Here is a 27495-nt window from a genome sequence, read left to right on the forward strand (position 1 = left end):
TTGAGCCCCCCGCCCTGTCACTATCTAGACCTGTCACTTAGTCGGTGGACCTCCGGACCCTCATCTGTTTAACCTAACCGTCTCTATGGGGTCATCTTCAACCAGCGAACGCGGGATCCAGCCGCGCGGCCGCGGCGTCGAAGCAGCCACGGACGGGCGCCCGCCTCAGGCGGCGAAGCGCGCGTCGAAACGCTGGGGCCGCGGCGCGGGGGCTTGTGGGACGGGGCGGGACCGGACGCCCCCCGCCCCGCTCCCGTTCCTCACCCCGCCGCCGCTGACGGCTCCGATGCCGTCGAACTCCCGGCCCAGCCCCTCGGAGTCGTCGAGCACGTACGCGCCGCTGGGTGCCAGCAGCGCGCACAGCAGCAGGGGCACCGCGGCTTGGCCCGCCAAACCCGCGGCGGCCGTCATGGCTTTCGCCCGGCGTTGCCAGGAGGCCTGAATTAGGCGCTCAGCCATTGTGTGACAGGTCATATGACTCGGGCGCCCAGGGAGGCGGGTCCGGTCGCCGCCATGATGGAGAAGGGCAGGAGGCCGCGGGTGCCGCCGCCGCCATGTTGAGTGTGGGCTGCGGGTCGCTGACGCAGCCGCCTTCGTGTTGTGGGGGTGGGGAGCGAGCCTTTTCCACCGGGCTCTACGTCAGGGTTTGACTGCGGGTTTCTGCGTTTGTCACCTCGGTGCCCCGCCTCTGGCATCACCTACTGGAGCATTTTATCGACGAAAAAGATGACTATCCAAAGCCAAGGGAGTCGTGCAGTGAATGGCTTACCATGGACCTCCCCAAGCATCAACATTCAGAAAACTGAGATCATGGCATCCAGTCCCATCACTTCATGGCAAACAGATGGGCAAACAGGGGAAACAATGGAAACCGTGACAGACTTTTATTTTTGGGTGAGGTGGCGGGGGGGGCTCCAAAATCAATGCAGATGGTGACTGCAGCCATGAAATTAAAAGACGTTTGCTCCTTGGAAGAAAATTATGACCAACTTAGACAGCATTTTGAAAAGCAGAGACGTTACTTTGTCAACAAAGGTCCCTCTAGTCAAGGCTCTGGTTTTTCCAGTGGTTGTGTATGGATGTGAGAGTTGGACTATAAATAAAGCTGAACCCCAAAGAATTGATGCTTTTGAACTGTGGTGTTGGAGAAGACTCTTGCGAGTCCCTTGGACTGCAAGGAGATCCAACCAGTGAATCCTAAAGGAAATTAGTCCTGAATATTCATTGGAAGGACTGATGCTGAAGCTGAAGCTCCAATACTTCGGCCAACTGAGGGGAAAAACTGACTTATTGGAAAAGACCCTGATGCTGGGAAAGATTGAAGGCAGGAGGAGAAGGGGGCAACAGAAGATGAGATGGTTCGATGGTATCACCTACTCAATGGACATGGGTTTGAGTGGATTCCCGGAGCTGGTGATGGACAGGGAGGCCTGGCGTGCTACAGTCCATGGGGTCACAAAGAGTGTGACACGCCTGAGTGCCTGAACTGAACTGAAGCCTCTCAGGGCATTTGTACCATGTGCCAGTCGGTGGCTGAACTAGAAAGAGGACCCAGCTCGCAGCCTCTGTCTTAGACCCCATTTAGCTGTCACCTCCAGTGGATCACTTAGCTTCCTGAGCCTGAGTATCCGCGTTATGTAAGAGGAAACAAGAAGACCAGCCGGAGGGGGGGACATTTAATTAAATGGCATACAAACAAGGAAACAGACAACGCAGTAAATCCAAGCTGAAAGTTTCACCCACTTATTAAGTGTTAGCTGACGAGGTAATTCATCCTGATACCTACTGTGTAGCTGCGTAGGGTACTTTCTGCTGCCAGTTGAAATGGTTCCCAGCAGATACCCGTAAATTGGTAGGAAAGTTGTGAATTGTGCTGGGATCCCTTTCACGTCTGGCACTGAGCTGAAATTTCTGATTTCCTTGGCATTGAAGCAAATGGGAAAGACTACTGAGAGACTGCAGAGAAAATATCTCTGAGCCCAATATCTCCCTAGACAAAGCCATGGAGTTGGTTATCAGTGCCTGCGCAAACCTGGGTACCACAACATGGCAGGGAGACAACCCAAAGGCTATTTAGGCTGAGGGAGCCTTTGTCTACAGGGTTCTATTTGGAATCTAAGTTTTTTGCCCCTTTACTTCAAACCTAAATGTAAGTGTCAAGATTACAATTACAATAAGAGGAAAAGTTTATCTGAGCAGTACCGTAATCACACTCGTCAGGCCCTTAAGGATATCTGTAGGTTCATAGTGGACAGTATGCTTACTCTCAACATTTCCCTAAGTTACTGTCGATCTACTATTACCAAACACTCCCAGCTGGTGTCTAATGTCCTAATTGGATTAATTACTAATAGTATCCCTTTGACCCTCAAAAATGTTCTGGCTTGGATGATAAGTTACAGAGTTCCCTGTATGTTGTCACTTGTTCTCTTTCATGTGCTCTATTTTCTTACAGCACTTATCTGACCTACTTTCCTTACGGTCACCATTCTGTGTGATTATGCTGTATTCAAGTGTGTAGCTATTCAAGTGCCATGGATTTCTCTTCCCAGAACGCTGATCCATCTGTTCTAATAAAATTTTAAACATGGGTTGGCACACCAGTGGATGCCAGACGTGGTTGATAAGTAAATGTTAAGCTTCCTAACCAACCCTGAGATTTTGTATCTGTGATATGCACTGCGACCCCATGGACTGTAGCTCTGTCCATGGGAGTTTCCAGGCAAGAATACTGGAGCAGGTTGCAGTTTCCCTCTCCAGGCATCTTCCTGACCCAGGGATTGAACCCGAGTCTACATGCATCTGCAGCATTGACAGGCAGGTTCTTTGCCAGCTGAGCCACAGGGAAAGCCCTAAAACATGCACAATTATGTAACCAGAAGGGAAGTACCAAGGTGTAAATAGAGGGAAAATACCATACAAGCAAAATTGGGAACTTGGAAATCGGAACCCAGCGTATGTCATCCTGTAGTGCACCGGGTACCTTGTATTTGGGAGGCACCCTATAAATACTTGTGCAGTGTGCAATAGCTGGGAAAGAGGACAAGAATGTTTAACAGAAAACGTGTACAACTGGTTCCTGTTAGTTCATAACCAAAGTAATTCCTTATTAGGGAAAACATTTCTTGTTTCAAATTTCTCATTTATGCTCAGGAAACCATTAGTCAAGAAAGTTTCTAATAAAAAAGTAGGAAGTGCAAGCTAAGAAAGAGATACTTGGACTGCTGGGCACAGCACTGCTACTTGTTGAAGATGTGAAATAGAGGTAAACAGCAGTTACCAGACAAGTAAGTGATGGTGTGTTCGGCTTCCCTTGCTTCTCTTCTATTGGGATCCCTGAAATATACCAGGCAGTAAGAAAAGAGGGTCTCTCAGTTCTCAAAAGTCAGATGAGTTTTAAAAATAAGGAGTTTTTCTCTTAAATAAACAGTGTTTCTGAGTGTCAAACTGCACTTCAGCCCCAGCAAATTTCTCAGTTTTCTAAAGTGAAAATGTGATCAAATCAGATGATCTCTTGAGGAAGTGAGCGCAATCTTGTCTAAAAGATCAAACGTTGCTGATAAAGTCTGCTGTCTCACTTTCAGAAATGGTTTTACTTTTAGGACTCTGAATTAGGCTGCCAGAAATTCAAGGCTACATGCCAAGTCATCTTCTTTGTACGTAAGTGCAGCAGTGTGCAACCCATGGTGGGTACTCAGTATATATGTTGAACTTAACAGAAATTAAACGTAAATTGAACTTAAACAGAAATCACTGGTGTGATGGTGCCTCAAATCACTGAGAAAGATGGGCTTTTAAAAACGTGATATTGAGAGAAAGATCAAACTTTTGATCTATGCCTCATACCACATCTAAGTATAACCGCCAAATGGATAAAGCTCTAAATGTGTTTTTAAAAAATGGAAACCTAAAAGTTCTATTAGAAAATACAGGCAAATTCCTGTATAACTTGGGGTCTGTATAAGACTTAATATCTTGACACAACAAAATAAAAGTTTGGTTTTTAGGAAAGTCACTAAATAATCATATAAGAGGATAAGAAAAAAATTACTTCTAGATAATTTGGAAGCATTTCTTAAAGAGTCCACCAGGGTCAAAGTATGAAGTATTCTCTTTTCATGAACTATCCTGTAACATCTGCCATTTATCTGATCTTTACGACTTTTACATAAGTTTTTTTATTTCAGCTGTTAATTACATCAGTCCTTGTTCTATGACTTCTCTCAGTTAACTCAGGGCTTTATACAAAGACAGTAAAAATAGTCAATGGACAGAATCCACATAATGGAATAAATTATGTATTGTTTACTAAACATTTTCTTAAGTATAACTACAGATAAAAACTGCTAGAATAAGAAGCACTGTGGTAAGGTAGTCAAGCCAGTACAATCAGCCCAGGAGCCAGACAACATAGCTTCAGATCTCTCCTTCCACCTGTTAGTTGTGTGATTTCGGCCAGGTTTCTTTACATTATTCAGGCTTCAGTTTAACCATCCATAAATAGTGGTGATGGTAGAACTGTTAATATGAAACTTAGCTGAATTAATATTTATATAACACTTAGAAGAATGATCATATATTACAAGATATTGAAGGGTGTATTATATGAACAATAACATCAATGGGATATAAACTTAACTAGAACGTAACTCTTGAGTTTACTGCTCTCCACAGAACCAAGACAGTCCTGAGGGAAAGGATTCTTCCTGTGTTTGTACTGGTTTGAATTTTGTTGTCTACGGTCATTCACATCTGTGTCTTCCTGTGTGTGGCTGATCCCCCATTGTATGAGTCTTGGTGGGAGGCAGATCCCACCTCCTTCAGGAGTTAAGGCACCGCACCGTCCCTCTCCTCACCCTCAGCACGTAAGCTCTGGAGCCCCAGTGACCAGGACCCTTCAGTCAGTTCCCCAAACCTGGGACTTTGTTCTTGGAAGTGCGATTCAATGTACAGGCCTCGCAGAAAGCAGCCCGGAGCAGAGTCCAAAGGAGGCGCTACTAGAGGCGCCCCAGAGGGACCGAAGTCCCCGGGGTAGTAGGGGGAGGAGCGCCATCCTAAGGGCTCAGGCAGGATGGAGGGAGCTCCCTTCTGGTCCTTTGCCAGGAGCCCATTTTACAAGGCTGATTCTGCAGCCTCAGCAGCAATTCTGTGCCATATCTCGATTTCTCAGTCTTTGATTTTTTTGCTCAGTTCAGTCCCTCAGTCATGTCTGACTCCTTGCGACCCCATGAATTGCAGCACACCAGGCCTCCCTGTCCATCACCAACTCCCAGAGTTCACTCAGACTCATGTCCTTCGAGTCGGTGATGCCATCCAGCCATCTCATCCTCTGTTGTCCCCTTTTCCTCCTACCCCCAATCCCACCCAGCATCAGAGTCTTTTCCAATGAGTCAACCCTTCCCATGAGGCGGCCAAAGTACTGGAGCTTCAGCTTTAGCATCATTCCTTCCAAACAACACCCAGGGCTGATCTCCTTTAGAATGGACTGGTTGGATCTCCTTGCAGTCCAAGGCACTCTCAAGGGTCTTCTCCAACACCACAGTTCAAAAGCATCAATTCTTCGGCGCTCAGCCTTCTTCACAGTCCAACTCTCACATCCATACACGACCACTGGAAAAACCGCTGCCTTGACTAGATGGACCTTTGTTGGCAAAGTAATGTCTCTGCTTTTCAATATGCTATCTAGGTTGGTCATAACTTTCCTTCCAAGGAGTAAGCGTCTTTTAATTTCATGGCTGCAGTCACCATCTTCAGGGATTTTGGAGCCCAAAAAAATAAAGTTTGACACTGTTTCCACTGTTTCCCCATCTATTTCCCATGAAGTGATGGGACCAGATGCCATGATCTTCGTTTTCTGAATGTTGAGTTTTAAGCCAACTTTTTCACTCTCCTCTTTCACTTTCATCAAGAGGCTTTTTAGTTGCTTTTCACTTTCTATAAGGGTGGTGTCATCTGCATATCTGAGGTTATTGATATTTCTCCCGGCAATCTTGATTCCAGCTTGTGCTTCTTCCAGCCCAGCGTTTCTCATGATGAACTCTGCATATAAGTTAAATAAGCAGAGTGACAATATAAAGCCTTGACGTACTCCTTTTCCTATTTGGAACCAGTCTGTTGTTCCATGTCCAGTTCTAACTTGCTTCCTGACCTGCATAAAGGTTTCTCAAGAGGCAGATCAGGTGGTCTGGTATTCCCATCTCTTTCAGAATTTTCCACAGTTCATTGTGACCCACACAGTCAAAGGCTTTGGCATAGTCAATAAAGCAGAAATAGATGTTTTTCTGGAACTCTCTTGCTTTTTCCATGATCCAGCAGATGTTGGCAATTTGATCTCTGGTTCCTCTGCCTTTTCTAAATCCAGCTTGAACATCCGGAAGTTCAGGGTTCACATATTGCTGAAGCCTGGCTTGGAGAATTTTGAGCATTACTTTTCTAGCGTGTGAGATGAGTGCAATTGTGCAGTAGTTTGAGCATTCTTTGGCATTTCTTTGGGATTGGAATGAAAACTGACCTTTTCCAGTCCTGTGGCCACTGCTGAGTTTTCCAAATTTGCTGGCAGCAAAATTGAGTGCAGCACTTTCACAGCATCATCTTTCAGGATTTGAAATAGCTCCACTGGAATTTCATCACCTCCACTAGCTTTGTTCGTAGTGATGCTTTCTAAGGCCCACTTGACTTCACATTCCAGGATGTCTGGCTCCAGGTGAGTGATCACACCATTGTGATTATCTTGGTCGTGAAGATCTTTTTTGTACAGTTCTTCTGTGTATTCTTGCCACCTTTTCTTAGTATCTTCTGCTTCTGTTAGGTCCATACCATTTCTGTCCTTTATCGAGCCCATCTTTGCATGAAATGTTCCCTTGGTATCTCTAATTTTCTTGAAGAGATCTCTAGTCTTTCCCATTCTGTTGTTTTCCTCTATTTCTTTGCACTGATCGCTGAGGAAGGCTTTCTTATCTCTTCTTGCTATTCTTTGGAACTCTGCATTCAGATGCTTATGCCCGCAGCAAAGAACCCTGACTGATACACCAGGTTATAATGAGACTGGAAATGATCACCACAAAGAATTCTCAGCCTCTCTATCTGCATTTCCCCCACTTTAAACACTGCCTTCACCCTGTGTAGTTCTTTTGTTGGTAATTGTTAATGCACATGTGTGTGCTAAGTCACTTGAGTTACATGCGACTCTTTGCGACCCCGTGGACTGTAGCCCACTAGGCTCCCCCGTCTATGGGAGTCTCCAGGGAAGAATACTGGAGTGGGTTGCCATAGCCTCCTGCAGAGGGTCTTCCTGCCCCAGGGATCGCACCTGTGTCTTAGGTCTCTTGCGTTGGCGGGCTGGTTCTTTGCCAGTAGTGCCCCCTGGGAATCCCCATTAATGCATGGATTAGTTCAAATGAAGAACTCCAGGAAGTTTTGCTGTCCCCCTCTGTCTCACCCATGATCCATCTATTCGTCTTTGGATTGTCAGTATCTTTTTCTGCACTCCTGCCAGGGTATGAATTCTAGAGTCCACCTAATTTCAAGTCTTAGGCATGAAAAAAATAACAGTACCCATGGCTCAGAAGATTTTTTTTTAAACATCTAGTACAATTCTGTCCAATAAATAGAAGGCAAAACATGTATATATAACTTGAAATTTTCTAGTAGCCAAAAAAAAAGTTGACCAAAAAAAGCATATGAGATTAATTTTGATTAATATTTATTTACCTCCATATTCGTGGGGGTCGCAAAAGAGTTGGACACAGCAACTAAATAAAAAGAAAAACCCAAAGTATTGTTGATAAAAATGCAGTCAAGATAAAAATATATCAGTAAAACATTTTGCAAATTTTTTTATAAGAAGTTTTCAAAAATCTAGACTTGTATTTTATACAGATTGCTGTTGCTTAGTCGCTTCTGACTCTTTTGCAACCTCATGGACTGTAACATGCCAGGCTCCCTCTGTCCATGGGATTTCCTAGGCAAGAACACTGAAGTGGGTTGCCATTTCCTTCTCCAGGGCATCTTCCCAACCCAGGAATCTCCTGCATTCCAGGCAGATTTGTTACCGACTGAGCTATGAGGGAAGGTAATAAATATTTAGTCCCTCTCAGTTTCTGTGGGTGGGGAACTCGGGATCACCTTGGCTGGGTGGTGCAGCTCAGGATCCCTCGTGACGCTGCAGTAGAGATGTTAGCAGGAGCTGTCATCATCTGAAGGCTTGGAGATGCACTTCCAAGGTGGTTATTCAATGCTGTTGGCTCACTCAGATCCCTGCCACGTGGGCGTGTTCTCACGACACAGACTGACTTCCCTCAGACCAACTGAGCAAAAAGAGAAAGTGAGAGGGCCTGAGGGGGAATTCACAGGATTATTCTGACCTCGTCTCCAGAACAACACAGCATCACTTCTGCTTTATTTGCTAGGAGTGAGTCAGTAAGTCTAGCCCACACTCCAGGGGAGGGAAACCGGGCTCCACCTCTTGAGAGCAGGAGTGTCAAAGAATTTGTGAATGTACTCTATTTTTTTTTAACTAATTTTATTGGAGTATAGTTGCTTTACAATGTTGTGGTAGTTTCTGCTGTACAGCAAAGCTGTGTGTGAGTGTGTGTATATACGTGCGTGCATTCAGCCATATCAAATTCTTTGAGACCCCATGGACTGAGTCCACCAGGCTCCTCTATCCATGGGATTCTCCAGGCAAGAATCCTGGAGTGGGCTGCCATTTCCTTCTCCAGGGGATCTTTCTGACCCAGGGATCGAACCCAGGTCTCCTGCATTGCAGACAGACTCTTTACCATCTGAGCCACTAGGCAATCCCTACGTATACATATATCCACTCCTTTTTGGATTTTCTTCCCATTTAGGTCACCACAGAACACCGAGTAGAGTTCCCTGTGCTCTATAGTAGGAACTGACAGTTATCTATTTAGACATAGCAGTGCATGTATGTCAGTACCAGTCTCCCAGAATTCACCCCACCCCATTCCCCTCCCCATATCCATATGTCTGTTCCCTATGTCTGTGTGTCTGTTTCTGCTTTGCAGACAAGTCCATCTGTATCTTTTCTAGATTTCTTACATAAGCGATATTAAACAATATTTGCTATTCTCTGACTTCACTCTGTATGATAGTCTCTAGATTTATTTACATCACGGCAAATTGCTCAGTTTCATCATTTTTTATGGTTGAATAATATTCCATGTATGTGGAATTGTATGTATGTATGTACAGATATATGTACCAAATCCTCTTTATCCATTCTTCTATTGGGGGACATTTAGGTTGCTTCTATGTCCTGGCTATTATAAATAGCACTGCAATGAATATTGGAGTGCATGTATCTTTTTGAATTATGGTTTTCTCTGGATATTTGCCCAGGAGTGGGACTGCTGGGTAATATGGTAGTTCTATTTTCAGTTTTTTAAGGAAACTCCGCACTATTCTCCATAGTGGCTGTATCAGTTTCCATTCCAAATAAGGGTGTAGCTTCCCTTCTCTCCACACCCTCTCCAGCATTCATTGTTTGTAGATTGTTTAATGGTGGCCATTGTGACCGGTATGAGGTGATCTCTCATTGTAGTTTTGACCTGCATTTCTCTAATAATGAGTGATGTTGAGCATCTTTTTATGTGTTTGCTGGCCATCTGTATGTTGTGAACATATTTAAGATCGCATTTGCCCATGATGCATTTCAGCAGACCACTCATATGATATAGTCTTAAATGTTGCAGTAACTAATATTTTGAAGGCTTCTTTATAGAAAGAGGTATTATAAAACAACAGAAGGGATTTACCGAATTACAGCACATTTGCAAAGATATTTTAACATCCTCTAAAAAAAAGCATCAAGGGGAATAAAGGTTCTAGCATTGTTTTCTATAAAATGGCAGGCATTCCCATCACTCTTGGATTTCACTATAATCTCTGCTCTGTTCGTTCTTTGGATCCTGGCATGACTCACAGCTTTGGGTGACAGAACCTGCCTTCGCCAGTCCTGATGCCGCAGAGCCCATAACAACTAGCCTGGCTTCCCACCCTCCCTGCGCTCTGTCCCTAGCCCCTTTGCCCCAGTTGACTCAGTTTCTTGCCAATCATCTCTCCTCCTTCTCTGCACTATCCTTTGAATTGTACCTCCATAAATATTAGTGCATGTCTTGGTTAAACCTGAATTCATGAAACAGTTTTTGGATCCTAAATCTTAAAAGATTATCTGGTAATCCCTAGCATAAGCAAACTGGACAGAACAGATAATTGCACAAGGAATTACATTTATTATCCTGACTTAAAAAATTAAGCTAATCATTTTGCACATTCCACAGTACTTGAGGAAACTATTTGGAGTTCATCTTCCTAAATTTGATTACTTCAATAAGTGAGCGTAACAAATGCATTAAAATTTGTTTCTGTAACTTATAGACATCAGGAAATACATGTTAGATCTTCTAAAGAGGTATTTGGCTTCCCTGGTGGTGTAGGGTTAATTTTGACTTCATACTGGATCTGCTATGATATTTCCAGTAGTCACGTGCAACTGTGAGAGTTGGACCATGAAGAAAGCTGAGCGCTGAAGAACTGATGCTTAATGGATGCTCGAAGCTTGGTGCTGGAGAAGACTCTTGAGAGTCCCTTGGACAGTAAGGAGAGCAAACCAGTCAATCCTAAAGGAAATCAACCCTGAATATTCTTTGGAAGGACTGATGCTGAAGCTGAAACTCCAATACTTTGGCCACCTGATATGAAGAACTGACTCACTGGAAAAGACCCTGATGCTGGGAAAGATTAAGGGCAGGAGGAAAAGGGGAAGACAGAGGATGAGATGGTTGGGTGGCATCACCGACTCAATGGACATGGGTTTGCGAAAACTCTGGGAGATAGTGAAGGACAGGGAAACATGGTGTGCTGCTGTCCCTGGGGTTGCGATGAGTCGGACGCGACTGAACAACAACTGGATCTGCTTCTGTGACTTTAACCTTTATCTTGCCACTTCTGTTATTATAGGCAAACATAATTGCCTGCCTCAGGGAGATAACCTGGCCCCGCCTCCCTGTGAAGGACTGTGGCATTCTTTGTCTATGGATAGGGAAGGAAATATTCCATTTCACACCACCTGTGAGATGGCTGTAAGGAAGTGAAACTAGCACATCTCCCATTCTAGGAGATATCTGCAAGAGTTAAATGGTCTTTTTATTTTGTTTCCTCATCTTCCCCCTATCTCTGATTCATAAAAAATCAGAGATAAAAAAAAACCTGGCAACCAGCACCACATAAGATGACTTTTTTTTGAGACATTAGTCTGCCATCTTTTCAGTTACCCAGCTCTCCAAATAAAGTTGTATTCCTCACCTCAACATCTCGTCTCTCAGATTTATCAGCCTCTCAAGCACCAAGCAGAGCGAGCTTGAACTTGGTAATAGTGGCTCAGTGTAAAGAATCCGCCTGCCAATGCAGGAGATATGGGTTCCATCCCTGGATCAAAAAGATCCCCTGGAGAAGGAAATGCCAACCCACTCCAGTATTCTTGCCTGGGAAATCCCATGGACAGAGGAGCCTGGCGGGCTACGTCACAAAGAGTTGGACACGACTTAGAGACAAAACAACAGCAACAACAACCATAATGAGATATTTAGGATATTAAAGATCCAGTCCTTAGTTTGATAACGTCTCCATTTTAACTGTTACTATAGTTATGTTCTGACTTAAGCTTTAAGTCAAAATCATTTACAAGTCTGAAATGAGAGGCTGCATTAGCTTCAACTTTTTAAAGGGCAGAACCAAATGGACTAATGACACAATGATGTGAGTGGAATTTAAGAACTGATGAAGAGATGATAAGCTGTAAGGGAACAAATTCTGCCACCCTGAAATGTGTCTCTTTGGTATAAGGATTTAGACAGATTATTTTTAAGAAACAGAAGAGTTTGGAAGTTTTCCTTGTTACACTTCCCCTTAACTGCCTAAAAGAATTTGCATAAAGGGCCTATTCCCAGAATAGAGTTATCACCAGAGAGATCTGCAAATAGGGACTAAGAGTGATGGGGGAAACTTGGCAGTCTGGGCATCAGAGACATTCCACTGTCTCCATGTAAACCAGCACACATTTATTTACCAAACGTTTGCCTTCCCATCTCTATATGAATTACCTTCCTCCCCTTTGAAGTCTCAAACCACTGCCCCCAACATCCTCTTTTGTCTTTGGCTGAAGATAATATTTAAGGTTTAATATTTAAGGATTTCAGCTATTTTTGGCGAGTTCCTCAGTCTTCCTGGGCCTCTCCCATGCATACATACTATTAAATTTTTGTCTTATTTTGTCCCGTTAACCTACCTTGATAGGGACAGAGTAAAGGGACAAAGTAGGTAATTGAATAGTTTTTCCCACTAGGGGATTGTATGTAGAAAAATATATGGGAGACCCCTGTAAGTTAATGGTGATTCCTGAAAGCAGGTTGGTTTAACCACAAAACCAAGCAGGCTTGCTTAGCAACAAAACCATGCAGAAGTACCAGCCCTGCCCCAAACAATAAAACAGCGGTGGCGTGAGCCCCACACCCTGCCCAGTGAGCTCAGTAAGTGAATGATCTCTAGGACATGCTCTCTGCACACATAAATGACAATAATTTGTGAATTTAGCTTTACCATGTAGGGACAAGAAAACTCCCTTGCCCAGCCTGGAGGAGGAGCTGATAATGGAAGCATGACGTCTACTCAAGAAAGACAAAGGAGGTCTTCTCCCGCTCCACACTTTCCTTTCAGTTATAAAACTGTAGCCCACTGAGTTCTCGGGCACCTGCTTATAAGCCTCAAATGTGTCCCAGTCTAATAAATCACTTCTTTTCTACCCACTTGCTCCTTGCTGAAGTCTTTCTGCAGAGACATAAAGGACTATGGTGCTGGAGCTCTTCGGAGCTCATGTCGGTTTCCCTCTGGAACAGCCAGAAGAACCTAGAAGGACAGGGAAACTTTCTTCCTCTCTGATAGGGTTAAAGTACCCAAACCAAGGAAGAATTTGAACAGAACGTGTCTCCACACTCTTCCCTTTATAGAGGTTCTGTTCCCTCTGTGTCTCTACTCCTCCCCCCAGTCTCTTATCCAGGCAACCATCCTGTACACCAATTGTTCTCAAAACTTTGGGGCATCAAAACCACTTGGGGGGCTTTTTATAACACACATCTTTGAGCTCCAGCCCCAGAGCTTCTGACCCTGGGCCTGGAGTGAGACTGAGAACTGTAATTCTCAAAGATTCAGAAATGACATTAACACTGCCAATCCAAGAAGTGCACTTGGAGAAGTATTGGTGCAAATGGACCCTGGGGAGCTTTGTCGTAGTGTAGACACCAAGTACGTTTTTATCTGACAACTTAATGTTCCCCTTCAACCCGAGTAATATATTTGCATCTTTAGAAAGGAAGCCTGATGCTAAAACTTTCACTCATGTATACTAAGAGGCTTCAGTCGTGTCCGACTCTTTGCCACCCTATGGACTGTAGCCCGCCAGGCTCCTCTGTCCATGGGATTCTCCAGGTGAGAATACTGGAATGGGCTCCCATGCCCTCTTCCAGGGGATCTTCCCGACCCAGGGATGGAACCCACATCTCTTAAGTCTCCTGGCTTCAGCAGGCGGAATTTTTACTACTAGTGCCACCTGGTAAGCCTAAAACTTTCAAAACCCCTCAAATGAAAGTCATCTTATAGTTACATTTTAACCCCCCTGACAAGTAATGAGAAAAATACTTTTGCTAGTCAAAGGCTTAACAAATGTTTGCTGAATTAAACATTTTAGGTCAAACGTGTGATCTTAAAATGCACATTCCAATCTCAGGCCATAATCAGAGATGCAAGAAATAAAATATTCTTTATCTTTCTCTAACTCAACTAAAATTCCATTTTAATACCCCATTCTACGAAACTGGTAGACGCTTGCTCACAGTCAATTCAGGATCTAACCTCTTCTTCCTCTGGATTGCACTTGTATTTATTATACTCTGCTAGGGCTGCTATAACAAAGCGGCGTTTATTTCCTCATGGTTCTAGAGGCTGGAAGTCCAAGATCAAGGTGTTGGTAGGGCTGGCTTCTCCTGAGGTCTCTCCCCTCGGTGTGCAGATGGCCACCTTCTCTCCCTGTCCTCACCTGCTCTTTCCTTTACGCATGTGCATCCCTGGAGTCTCTTTGTGAGTCCAAATCTCTCTTCTTATAAGGACACCACCAATCAGATTGGACTAACAGTTTTATCTCAGCTTAGTCACCTCTTTAAAGAGCCTATCTCCAAATACAGTCACATTATGACGTACTAGGGAGCAGGACCTCAACATATGGATTTTGGCAGAGAGGTAGGGGGTTGAAAGTCAGCCCGTAACACCAGGTAGGAACCTGGGAGTTTGTATGCTGCTAAGGCTGGAGGGATTTAGTTCACCCTTGAGCCTCACGGCTGCCCTCTGCCCATGCTGGCCTCTCCTGGGATGTCCTCACTCCCTCCTGGTCGTCAGCAGAGCCCACACAGGACTCAGCAGGGTTTTCCCCTGTCAGTGGCAGCCAGGCTTCTTCTCTGACCCACTGGGCCACTGGAAGCACCAAGGGGAGGCCGATGCTTTCCATCACTTGAGTGGTCCTCACATGCCTGGCCTGTGCTGTGCCAGGCACCAGGGAACTTAGTGAAGCTGGCTCAGGCTGCCCACACATGTCATCTTGAGACAGCCTCCCATCTGGACTTACCCCTGCACATGAGAGACAGGTCCACCCTCCTCCCCAGCTCATCAGAATCACCGTGGCCCCACCCCACCCCACCTCAGGGCTGGCAGGGGAGGGGGTTGACTCAGTCAGGACGCAGGGCCCCTGTGTCCGGCTACCACATCTGACCTCTCACGACTTCCTTTCTCACAGCCCTAAGCCCCAGCCCCATCGGGCCAGAGAAGCCTCAGATCTGTTCTCAGGGGCAGGAGGCTTTGCTTTATCTGAACAGATTCGCTTCCAAGCAGATTGTCTGCCTCTCGGTCCTGCCCATCCTCCCGTGCTTGACCGCTCAGTGTGTCTGACTCTCTGCAACTGTAGCCCGCCAGGTTCCTCTGTCCATGGAATTCTCCAAGCAAGGATACAGAAATGGGTTTCCATTCCTTTTTCTAGGGGATTTTCCCAATCCAGGGATTGAACCTGGGTCTCCTGCATTGCAGGCAGATTCTTTACCAATTGAGCCATTCTCCTAGGTTGCCTAAAGCCCTTGAAATTCCAAACAGGATTGTCTTCTCCTCCCCCATTCCATATTTTTCTGCCAAGAACTCCTTATCTTGAGGCAATAAACACTCAAAGTGGCTAATTGAGTGTTGGGTGGGGGGGAGGGCAGGGGGATGGGTAGGGATAGGGTAAAAGGAAGTAGGGCTGGGGAAATAAGTCAGTATTTCAGAATGTTCCCTGCCACGTTGAGTTGCGGCTTTGACTAGTGAAATTGCACCAAATGGAAAACGTGGCGACAAAGGACACTTCGTCAGCAGATTCAGCTCTTGCACTGTCTGCCCTGTGGAGAAGTTGGAGGCAGGGAGAACCACACTCTCTTCCCGTTTTCCCCACGGGCAGTCCAAGAGTTCTGCCACAGGCCAGTGCTGGGACTCCATCCTGTGGCTTCAGAAAACTGGACTTAGTAAGAAGCAGAGTTATTTAAAAGTTCTCAAGACTCTTGTAATGTGGAATTGAAATTTCAGCATAGGGCAGCCACAGTTTTTCTCCTAATTAATCAGAAGTGAAAGTTTGTGTTTCTTGTGTTTTTAAACAACATCCTTTTTTTTTTTTTTTCTTTTGAAGAGCAAAATACATAAAACCCCGATGTGGATGTGAAAATACCATTTCCCTAAAAGCAGACGTGTAGGTTATTTTGGTAAAATAAGAAATTGTGAGTATCATGAGATACCCATGTATAGAAGCCACAGACAAGTGGATGTGTGAAGCCAAACAAAAGTTTTGGATTAGAGGCATAAGAAAATGAAATCATTGCTTTCGTTTTTGTAAAGGCTTAAGGCTGAGCACCGAAGAATTGATGCTTTTGAGCTGTGGCGTTGGAGAAGACTCTTAAGAGTCCCTTGGACGGCAAGGAGATCCAACCAGTCCATCCTACACGGAATCAGTCCTGAATATTCATTGGAAGGACTGATGCTGAAGCTGAAGCTCCAATAATTTGGCCACCTGATTCGAAGAGCTGACTCACTGGGAAAGACCCTGATGCTGGGAAAGATTGAGGGCAGGAGGAGAAGGGGACAACAGAGCATCGAGGGCATCACCAACTCAGTGGACATGAGTTTGAGTAAACTCCAGGAGTTGGTAATGGACAGGGAGGCCTGGCGTGCTGCAGTCCATGGGGTTGCAAAGAGTCGGACACAACTGAGTGACTGAACTGAACTGAAGGGTCTTACTATTAATTTTCTGCGTTGTACTTACATTTTTCATTATTTCAGTAAAAGTAGAAGATATTCTGAATTTTAAGTTACTGTATGCTATATTGCTTTTAAGTTAGTATATGCTAAATTACTTTCCAAATGTACCTGATAAATCTAAATGAGTACTTTAATTATTTTCAATGAAAGACCTACAAAAGAAGTATAGGAAACCCACTGCACACCTATTACATCCTGAATAACTTCAAGGGAAAACATTTTTGGTTATATCACAAGGTCATCTTTTCCAATTCTGGGCAGAAATTTTAAAAACTCTACCAACAGGAACATCTAACCTCCTTTTACAGGAACAGACTCAAATCATCATGATTGTAGTTTTTAAAATGAAGTTAAAATTTTCCACTTCAAATTAATTCTGTCCTTATAAAGTAAAAATTTCCCATTCATTTGTAATAAAAGTTCATTCAGTGGGGTTCAAACATAATGTTTCTGACTTTTTTAACATCTCAAAAGTTCTAGGAGCTAATTTTACTTCACATCAAATCACTTACAAATTTGGTAGCAACTGTCAACCTTAATATACTACATGAGTTTTCATTGTAATAACCCACATCTTTCTTAAATAAATTTTCAAGTTTCATAAAATTATTGATCTGTCTAAGCCACTTAGGGGGCTTCCCTGATAGCTCAGCTGGTAAAGAATTCACCTGGAATGCAGGAGACCCCGGTTCGATTCCTGAGTCAGGAAGATCTCCTGGAGAAGGGATAGGCTACCCACTCCAGTATTCTTGGGCTTCCCTTGTGGCTCAGCTGGTAAAGAATCTGCCTGCAATGTGGGAGACCTGGGCTCAATCCCTGGGTTGGGAAGATGCCCTGGAAGGGAACCGCTACCCACTCCAGTATTCTGGCCTGAAGAATCCCATGGAGAGAGGAGCCTGGCAGGCTACAGTCCATGGGGTCCCAAATAGTTGGACACCACTGAGCAACTTTCACCTTCAAACCAGTTCACCTGGTTTTTAACATGGTTTAGCAATCTCTGATGGACTCTTCTATTCCAAGAGGAAAATCAAAGGAAAAAGTGGTTCTATAACATATTATGTACCTAATCCCATTAATATCTTTAAAAAAAAAATCTTTACCAAGTTGGCTACTGTGGCCCTACCATCATGCCATTAAGAAATGAATATGCTGTTTATGTGGGGTTTCCCCAGTGGCTCAGCAGTAAAAAAAAAAAAAAAAATGGCCTGCTGTGCAGGAGACAGAGGAGACACAGGTTCGATCCCTGGGTCAGGAAGATACTCTGGAGGAGGAAATGGCAACCCACTCCAGTATTCCTGCCTGGAAAATCGACTAAGCATACACGCAAAGCTCTTTATACACCCAGTCTCCATTCTCTCTACTCTTTTTCTCCAGGACGTTGATCACCCTGATTCCATCTACAACCTCTTCTCTTGTTTCGTACATCCACAGTTCACACGTCCAGTGACTCATCCTATATTTCTGTATCTCTCTTGGAGTATTTATCCATTTTGGTGGTTATTATCTCCTTCACTAACTGATAAACCCCTTACAGATTAGAACCAGGTCCTATGTATTTCCCAGCACAGTGCCCTCAGAGTAGGATAGATATATGTCTTGACAGATAAATGAAAGAGGGAATGAACAAATGAATGCGATTCTAGTACATATTCTATTAAATAAACACATATAATATCAGTATACAATTGTAACTGAGACACAGAAAAGTGATTTCTAAAAATTATACAACAGTAAATAATAAATAAAGCATCTTTAAAAATCCTTAGGAGACGTCTGTTGCTCAAACTTGGATAATAGACTTCAATCTCATTAAGATGCTGCTTCCTCATTGGTTTATGACGACATATGAGTTCAATTTCCTGTCCCTTCAACAATGCTGGTTTCTCTTCTGGGTGCAAGCAGATGTATCTGACTCCTCGATCAACAGAGTCACCGTCCCAAGGAACATGGGTAAGTGTAAGATTAAAAAATAAAAATTTAAGTACCTAACATACTTTTGAATGGTTGTCAGTGATATTTGCAACATTTGGCCAGTTTAGACTGTATAAATGTGATACTACAAGACAGGGAGACATGGGGATGACATATGGTCTCTCTACTTAGAGTGATAATAAAGGATGTCAAAATCTTCGTGTAAAAGAGTTAGGTAAAACTGTTAAAACATGAAAGGGGAATGTTTATGCTCTATTTCCTCTACAGGAAATGGTATACCGACAAACTGAAAATTAAGTGGTTAGGAAGAAACAAGCAAACCCCTGGCTATAGAGCTATGTAGCACCACTTTTTCACCAACATAGTGGTCTACTGGTAAGTTTTTATACCATCAGAAATAATGTGAAATTTGAAAATGATATTTCCAATATGAACGTTTCCCACATTATTAGTAAAATTGAAAATAATATTTCCAGTATTAATTAATAACTTAATAGGTGACTATCACTTGTCTGACACATAGGAGTCTTAATAAGTAGCTATTCAACTGGTAAGTGAAGGCAAAGGTTTCCTGCGGCGGCTGCTGCTGCTGCTGCTAAGTCGCTTCAGTCGTGTCCAACTCTGTGCGACCCCAGAGATGGCAGCCCACGTTTTATCTTCGGATCATTGTCATCAATGGTCTGTATTGTTTTAGAAGCTGTGGATTATATTCTTTAGGCATTAGGTAGAAATTAAAGTCAGAATCAAAACCTTAACCCAAATTTCTCAGCACTGGATCTAAAAGCAATTTTCTCAAAATATGATTAAAGTAGTGAAAACAATATCTGAAAAGCAGCATGAATGATAAGAACTATGGGTTCCATTTTAATCTGAGATTCACACAAATTAATTTAACAGCACCATCTTCCGAGTTTGGTATGACATGTGAAATGTTATTATGTAAATTTCACTCTGAGTGCCTCTGGCTTCTCTGCTATGCTCTGGATAGCTGGCCAAAGATGATGTCCATTCAGGAGATGTAGGAGAGATCACAGACTACCAGCCTTGTTGGGCTTCCCTAGTGGCTCAGTGGTAAAGAACTCAGCTGCCAATGCACGAGACGCAAGTTCAGTCCCTAGGTCAGGAAGAACCTTTGGAAGAGGAAAGGACAGCTCACTCCAGCGTCCTTGCCTGGGAAATCCCACGGACAGAGGAGCCTGGCGGGCACCAGTAGTCCATGGGGTCTCAAAGGAGTCGGACACAGCTTAGCGACTGACAAAACAGTGTTGTCATTAGAACAGTATCAGTTCACGTGTAGTACAGGCTTACCATGTTCTTAGTACTGGGCTTCACGTGTCATCTCGTTCAGTCCTCACAAGCACTCTGTAAAATGGTTGCTGAGTGACACCTGTGAAAACTGAAACAGATAAACACACACGTGGTCACAAGTCCCCCAAGAACTGCTGAGAGCCTTTGAGTTTCCAGAGCCCACACGACGTAACCACAAGCCTCCGTCACCACCGTCTCTGTGCTCCCACCCAGAAGGCTCCAGAAGGCTTCAGGACCTGCTTCATCAATCCATGTAGTCTCGCGGCTGTTTAGCTAAGGCAGTAAATGTTTCTGCAAAGAAAGAAACGTATTCCGTTGAAAATTTTGTAAGTCGTCTCAAAATCATTTTTTTCCAATTGATCCTTCTTATCTTTTTTTCAAGATGCGTTTATCTTTGGCTGCGCTGGGTCTTTGTTGCCGCGCACCGGCTTTTCGTAAATGGGGCGAACCGGGGGCTGCTCTCCAGGTGTGGAGCGTGGGCTTCGCATGGAGGGCGCTTCTCTTGTTGGGGAGCACCGGCACTCGGTGCGTGGGCTTCAGTAGTTGCGGTGCGCAGGCTTAGTTGCCTCTCGGAAGTGCGTCATCTTCCCCGGACTAGGGACCGAATCTGGGTCCCCCGGCATCTGTAGGCAGATTCTTAAACCACTGGACCACCAGGGAAGAGCTCCTTTAAAAAAAAAAAAAAAGAGATGCTTATTTGCTGAGTACCATGGACAAAGGAGGAAGGGGTCCCTTCCTGCCCATCACCCAGCCCCCAGTCCCGCTTCTAAGGAAGAATATTTTCATGGTTTAAATTTCTTCCCCAGATCCGTAAGCCTGGTCATGGATGTAACGTGTAACCATGAAAATTCCATCCTTGGTAGCTTATTATATTCTGGCCATCTTGGACATTTTCCTTCTCCTCTTATGTTCTTCAGAAGCCTCTTTAATGAGGATTATGGGGGCCAGTGGTCTCAGTGGTAGTTTCTCTTCAAACATCCTTACTTGTGCTCTCATTTTAGAATTTAGTTCTGTTGAGTAGGCTATTAAAGGATGACATTTTTTCATAGCAATTTGGAAATATCAATCCATTGCCTTCTGGTTTCTGTTATCATTGCTGTTGAAAAGGTCTTGGTTGAAATTTCATCCTTAATAGGTAATTCGTTTTTTCTCCCTGGCTCTTTTTTTTTTTTTTTTTTCTTAGTCTTTGGTGATCTGAAGCTTGATTGCAAGGCATCTAAGGAGAGATTTCCATCTCTGTTTGTTTCTAATCTTATTTGGGATTTGCTGAGCTTCATAATCTGAGGATGCCTTGTCCTGCATCACTTTCAGACGTCTTTTACTCAGCATCTTTTCTAACATCGCCTTTCCCCTACTTTCTTCTGTCCTTCAGGAACTTCAGTTATACATATGCTGACCTTTTCACTTTATCCTCCTTATCTCTGTGGTATGGTATTTTCACATCTCTTTAACACTCTGATAATTTTGTGTGAATTCTTTAGCTCTACCTTGCAACATACTAATTTTCTCTTCAACTGGAGTTGGTCAGTTGGTTAGTCCCCGTGTTGAGTTTTAAGTATTAAGTTTTAAGTTTTTTATTTCTGAAAAGACTCTTTCAATCTTTTATATGCTTAGTTATCTTGCATTGTCTCTGGATCCTTTATTCATATGTTCAGATTCCTTCTTTTATTTCTTTAACATATTGGGCATGCTTTTTTTGTGTTGTATATCTATTAATTTCATCTCTAAGGCTTTTGCGGATCCAGGTCTCTTCTTTCCCGTTTGTTTGCTGAATCCCACACATAGTAGCTAACTTCTGTCTGTGTCTGTTTTCTCTCCGTGTGGTAGCAGGATGTATGCTCTTTTTATCAATTTTTAAAATTGAGTCTCTTTGTGCGTGTGTGTGGACGGAGGGCATTTTAATCAGCTCATATTTGTTAGAACCCTATCTGTGAGAATTCTTGAAAGCCTGGGTCAAGGGCGCTCTCCTCAAGGTATGATTTCTATTTGCTTCTTCCAGGACCTTAGTACACTCACTTTTCCATCTGGTAAGCCTTTGTTTTAGGTGAATTCATTTTCAAATTACTTAAGTTACAGCTTTGTTTTGCATCTATAAATTGCCTTTTATATGTGAGGAAAGGAGTAGAATCATAGCATTTCTTAGGAAGGCATGTATGCTCCACCCGCAGGAAATCCAGGTGTTGGCGTCAAGATTCTTTACATCTCATCGCACACAGCCTTTTGATTCCACTTTTTAACCTTAACCACAACATAACCCATATGTGAAAAAAATGCACGTATCCAAGCTTACCACCTGATGCATTTTTACGAACTTGTTCAAGCTTGTTACAAGCTTGTTCATGTGCTGCGGTGCTGGGCTCAGTCGCTCAGTCGCGTCTGGCTCTTTGCGACCCCGTGGCTGTAGCCCGAGGTTGCTCATAGCAACACTCACATCAAGAAAGAGAAGGCCTCTCGGTTCTCAGAAGTCCTCCCGGCACCCTCTTCCTGTCATCACCCAGCCCCTCCCCAAAGGCCACTGCCACCTGACTCCTCTTCGTCAGTTTTTCCCAACAGCTAAACGTTCGACACGACATTCTACATGGCTGCTTGCAGCAAGGCAGATGGGCTTTGTTGAGAAGAAAGGGACTGCACAAGGTTCCTTCCCACTTCCAGTGGGTCTAGCTTACATTTTCTTTATCACCACATTATGAGTGGTGACACATAATTCATTTCAACTTTAAAGCAATTCACAGATGGTCCCTGATCTAAACAATAGACCCTTCAAAATTCAGCCTCCTAACTCAAAGAATTTTTTTTTTCACAGTGGTAGCAGGATATTTGCTCGGTTTTAGCTATCTATTCCTAAAAGCAAATACAGGAAAATAAAAGCCTAGTTAAAATGTGTTGCCTCGTAAATTACTGAAAAGGAACACTTTTAACCTTCGGAAGAAAACGTGTTGACAAATATAAGGGAACATAAAGACGTGCTGTCACTGAGTGTGAGACGTGACGTGAGATGATCGTTCTCACGTGTTTATTTGAAATCCACGCAGTTTAATAGAGAATATAAAAGTAAAGCCTTCTGGAAAGTTTAGGGTTATTTTATATCTAGTTTGCAGAAATTATTATGATGTCATTTTCTTTAATTAGAAGAGTCATTATAGCTGAAAGACCCAAACCCTAAAAACACTTCAGATTTCTAAAGTATTTTTATATAAAGGCAGAAGACAAAGTAGTTAAGAGTCAAGAGACTTCAGAATCACAACCTAGGATTGCAGCCAAGTTCTACGAAGAACAGACAGGTGATTGGGGGCTAATTGCCTGATACGTTGCTCAATTCTTCTTTGTAATACATAATTGTAATAAACAGCCGAGTTGTAAAACATGTATTATAACAAATATACATGCCATTAACATGGAGTCCAGCATGCAGAAAGCCCTCAATAGATGGGGAGCTATCCTCATTTCTGAAAGCACAGCTTAACACTACCCGGTTCTTAATCGGACAATATGGACCCTTTGTGCCTGCCTTTTTCCATCCGTCTGCATTGTTTCTGAACTTCAGCTGCATCATTGCTTGTAACAGTAATTTGTTCCTTTTACTGATGTATAGATTTTTTGTTGTTTTTCAGTTGCTCAGTCGTGTCTGACTCTTAGCGACCCCATGGACTGCAGCATTCCAGGCTTCCCTGTCCTTCACCATCTCCCAGAGCTTGCACAAACTCATGTCCATTGAGTCGATGATATCCAACCATCTCATCCTCTGTCGCCCCCTTCTCCTCCTGCCCTCAATCTTTCCCAGCATCAGGGTCTTTTCCAATGAGTCAGCTCTTCATTTCAGGTAGCTAAAGTATTGGAGCTTCAGCTTCAGCATCAGTCCTTCCAATGAATATTCAGAATTGATTTCCTTTAGGATGGACTGGTTTGATCATTTTGCTGTCCAAGGGACTCTCAAAAGTCTTCTCCAGCATGATGGTTCAAAAGTATCTTTTCTATTGCTATTAGGCATTCCAGTTGGGGGATATTACGAATAAAGCTACTGTGAACATTCTAATTCTACCACATGTGTCTTGGGAACCACATGTTATGTCTTACTGTTGAGCACATACCTAGAAGTAGAGTTGCTGAACCATAAGATTTGCATAAGAGCCAAAGAGTTTTCCACCCAACCGTATATGAGAGTTCCAGATGCTCTACGTCATCAAGACTTGGTATTAATATTTGCTCTTTTTCATTTCATTTATTCTGGTGAATGCATAGTTGTGTCTCACTGTGGTTTTAGTCTGTAGTTCCCTAATGACTAATGAGGCTGAGCACATAGATCCAGTATTGAGTCACTGTCGACCTTAAGTTTTCAGAACAAAACTAATAGTGTAGTCTCCCCGTTCCCAAGTGAGGACCAACCAGAGGCCATGGATAGATATGGGGCTTTTTCTGAGAATTCCTCAAAGAAATAATGCTAAGACAGGGAACTTGCCAACTTACCCTGCGGTCTACACATACGTGTGAAGTGTGTTTTTAGCGTCTTTATTTTGAGGGCAGAGGCTCCTGGACCTCAGCAGGTGTCGGATGACCGAGCGCCACTTGCTACCTGCGCAGGCCCACACTCTGTCCCTGGTTCTCTGCCGTCAAAATTAGTTCCTCCAGACCCACATACGCCTTAGGGTACCCAGCCCACTTACCTCTCTGATCTTAGCTCTTGCTCCCCTTTTCCCTCTCTGGCAGGATTCCCTATTGATCTGAAAGGATTTGAGTCATATTTTTAGGTGTGGAAACACTAGGTGATTTCAGGAATTGTAGTTCTCTGTTTTGTGCTGTGATCTACACTCCGGGCTCTGGACCTGGTTCACTCTCTGGCTTACTCAGGAAGAGGGCATGACTTCCTTTCCCAGCGTGGTGACCCCACAGAGCTTTCTGTGAATATCCCCTCAGATAAATCAGCCGAAGCACCAGCAGACCTCACTACTTCCCTGTTCTAGTGTGGAGAGGAGGATGGCTTCTCTCTTTCTTGCGCTTTTCTTTCTGCAGATGTTGAATCTACAACATCAGACCTTTTTAGAAAACTAGACTTGTAAGCAATCAGATATAAATGGTAGAAACTGAAGATCACAAGATATTACCCAGAATCGAGAACATTCTGCCCTGTCTTTCACAAGAGTATGAGAATGATAAAGTAAATTAGCCTACAAAGAAAGGAAAGGAAAAACAAATGAGGTAGTGTGGCTTAATTATTTATGAAGGCTCAACAAGCTGCTATATTTTCAAATGCTTCACTTTATCAAACCTCTTATGACAATTTTTTCTTGGCTCATAAGCTTATTTTGAAAATAAATGCCTTATACAGAGATTGCATATGAAATTAAAAACTTGAAATGCTGTAATCACACAGTTTACCATACACTCAAAAGCATTTACTGATTACAAATAAATAACTGAATTTGCCATCTTTTTTAAAAATTAGCTTCTAAAATGACTTTTGACTTTAATTTTGCATTCTTAGATTATGTCCAGTGGGAAACATAATTCCTTCTAACCCAGCATCCTTTGAATAATTTTTATTTGAAATAAGTCAAATATCTCAGCTTGATTTCATTTACTGAAGTCTGCTAGACCATTTCCCCTTTTTAAACACCTTCAGTGTATGAAATTTAATGCATTTTGATATCCTCAATAAATGAAATAAAATAAGATTCTTTCAAAAATGATGATGTCTCTTTTAAACATCCAAACTATTCTAGTTTGTTTTTCATTACAGAAACAAAAGCATTTTAAAAAGAGATGCCATCTTCTGTGAAAATGAAACCTTGTATATTCACGTTTGCACCAATCTCCTCTGAGTTTTGCGAAGAAAACTAAACTGAAGAACAGCACTCTATGAAAACTGGTGGATAAGCTAGTTCATCCTCCAGAGCTCTTCGTCAGCCTTCCGTGATAGTAAGTGCTTGGACTCCTGCACCTTAAAATCAACTGATTCCTTTTGTAACTGCCAGGAGCCTGAACCCTGACCTCCACCCACCGATACCTGTGTGAAAATTGACCTCCATTCATCTTTAAGACCACCAATGAACCAATCAGGACATTTGAAAGCAAAGGAAGACTGACACAGTCTTAGCAAAAGAGAATTAGGTGTTGAAAGCAAATCACCAGGAGGCAAGACTCAGTTTGCTATTTCCTGTCTGGGAACAAATGTAATCGGCCCCTTAAAAAGAAGCAATGAACAGCACATGTATTGACGAGCAGCATGACTTGGAGCACTACTTGTTTCCCGTTGTTTATGTCTTTGTGGTAATAGTCAGCATTCCAGCCAACATCGGTTCTCTCTGTGTGTCTTTTCTGCAGGCAAAGCAAGAAAACGAATTAGGCATTTACCTCTTCAGTTTATCCCTCTCGGACCTGCTCTACGCCTCAACTCTTCCTCTGTGGATCAATTATACTTGGAATAGAGACAATTGGACGTTCTCTCCTGCCTTGTGCAAAGGGAGTGCTTTTTTCATGTACCTGAACTTTTACAGCAGCACAGCTTTCCTCACCTGCATCTCGATTGATCGGTATTTGGCAGTGGTCTACCCTCTGAGGTTCTTTTTCCTAAGGTCAAGAAAATGTGCATTCATGGTCAGCCTCACCATCTGGGTTTTGGAAACCATCCTCAATGCTGTCATTCTGTGGGAAGACGAAACAGCTGTCGAATATTGTGACGCCAAGAAGTCTAACTTTACTTTATGCTATGACAAATATCCTTTGGAGAACTGGCAAATCAGGTTTAACTTTGCTAGGACGTGTATAGGTTATGTGATACCTCTGGTCGTTATAATGACTTGCAACAAGAAAGTTTACCAAGCTGTGCGGCAAAATCAAGCCACGGAACACAGGGAAAGGAAGAGAATCATAAAACTACTTATTAGTATCACGTTGACTTTTATCTTGTGTTTTACTCCCTTTCATGTGATGTTGCTGATTCGCAGCATTTTAGAGCATGACATGAACTTAAAAGAACAAGTGTTTGACCATTTCAAGTCTGGGAAGCAAAGTTATAAGATCTACAGAATCACAGTTGCATTAACAAGTTTAAATTGTGTTGCTGACCCAATCCTGTACTGCTTTATAACTGAGATAGGAAGATCAGATATGTGGAATATATTAAAGTTCTTTACTGGGAAGCTTAATAAATCAAAGAGACAAGGAAAAAGTGTACTTTCTGTATCTACCAAAGATACTATAGAATTAGACATCCTGGAATAGAACCAAGGTATATGTTTTTTATTTTATTTTTTAATATAAATTTATTTATTTTAATTGGAGGCTAATTACAATATTGTATTGGTTTTGCCATACATCAACATGAATCCACCACAAGTATACACGTGTTCCGCATCCCGAACCCTCCTCCCACCTCCTTCCCCATGCCATCCCTCTGGGTCATCCCAGTGCACCAGCCCCACGCATCCTGTATTCTGCATCGAACTTGGACTGGCGATTCGTTTCATATATGATATTATACCTGTTTCAATGCCATTCCCCCAAATCATCCCACCCTCTCCCTCTCCCACAGAGTCCAAAAGACTGTTCTATACATCTGTGTCTCTTTTGCTGTCTCACATACAGGGTTATCGTTACATCTTTCTAAATTTCACATATATGCGTTAGTATACTGTATTGGTGTTTTTCTTTCTGGCTTACTTCACTGTATATAACAGGCTCCAGTTTCATTAATATTAATGATATTATGCCATCGAGATTATATTTTGCAGAGGAAACCTAAACATGTGTTCCCATTCAGGGACAATTTTAATCCTAATGGAAATATTTTTTTAAAAGGTTGTATAGCTCCCTGACTTTTATTAAATGAGAATTAAATAAAACTGAATATTTTCCTAA

The 27495-nt window shown here is 43.0% G+C and overlaps 2 protein-coding genes across 6 annotated transcripts in view; one reads left to right on the top strand and one right to left on the bottom strand.

Annotated features, from left to right (window-relative positions):
• GALC (galactosylceramidase) overlaps positions 1-479 on the bottom strand; it is a 64071-nt gene extending 63592 nt beyond the window's left edge. The window contains exon 1 of one of the 2 annotated variants that reach the window (XM_019969359.2): positions 265-479. In XM_019969359.2, coding sequence (XP_019824918.2) covers positions 265-474 — 210 coding nt within the window. In that variant the 5' untranslated portion in view covers positions 475-479. Of the gene's footprint in view, positions 1-78; positions 204-264 lie in introns of those variants that run through there. The other variant, XM_070797962.1, reaches the window with a different exon arrangement.
• Positions 480-540: 61 nt separating this feature from the next.
• Positions 541-27495, top strand: GPR65 (G protein-coupled receptor 65). 4 transcript variants are annotated; one of them, XM_070797967.1, is made up of 4 exons: positions 541-3287; positions 18168-18351; positions 18601-18708; positions 25376-27495. In XM_070797967.1, exon 4 carries the CDS (start codon positions 25834-25836, stop codon positions 26857-26859), a length of 1026 nt encoding a protein of 341 aa, XP_070654068.1. In that variant the 5' UTR covers positions 541-3287; positions 18168-18351; positions 18601-18708; positions 25376-25833; the 3' UTR covers positions 26860-27495. The 4 variants fall into 4 exon arrangements, with proteins under 4 accessions (XP_070654068.1, XP_070654067.1, XP_070654065.1 ...); XM_070797966.1 differs by having other exon boundaries at positions 18168-18708; XM_070797964.1 differs by lacking the exon at positions 18601-18708.

This window comes from Bos indicus, chromosome 10, assembly GCF_029378745.1.
Source record: "Bos indicus isolate NIAB-ARS_2022 breed Sahiwal x Tharparkar chromosome 10, NIAB-ARS_B.indTharparkar_mat_pri_1.0, whole genome shotgun sequence".
Lineage (NCBI taxonomy): Eukaryota > Metazoa > Chordata > Mammalia > Artiodactyla > Bovidae > Bos > Bos indicus.

Bases quoted from the DNA above. Each gene is read 5' to 3' on its own strand.
- GPR65 (XM_070797966.1), top strand. From the start codon at position 25,834: ATGAACAGCACATGTATTGACGAGCAGCATGACTTGGAGCACTACTTG.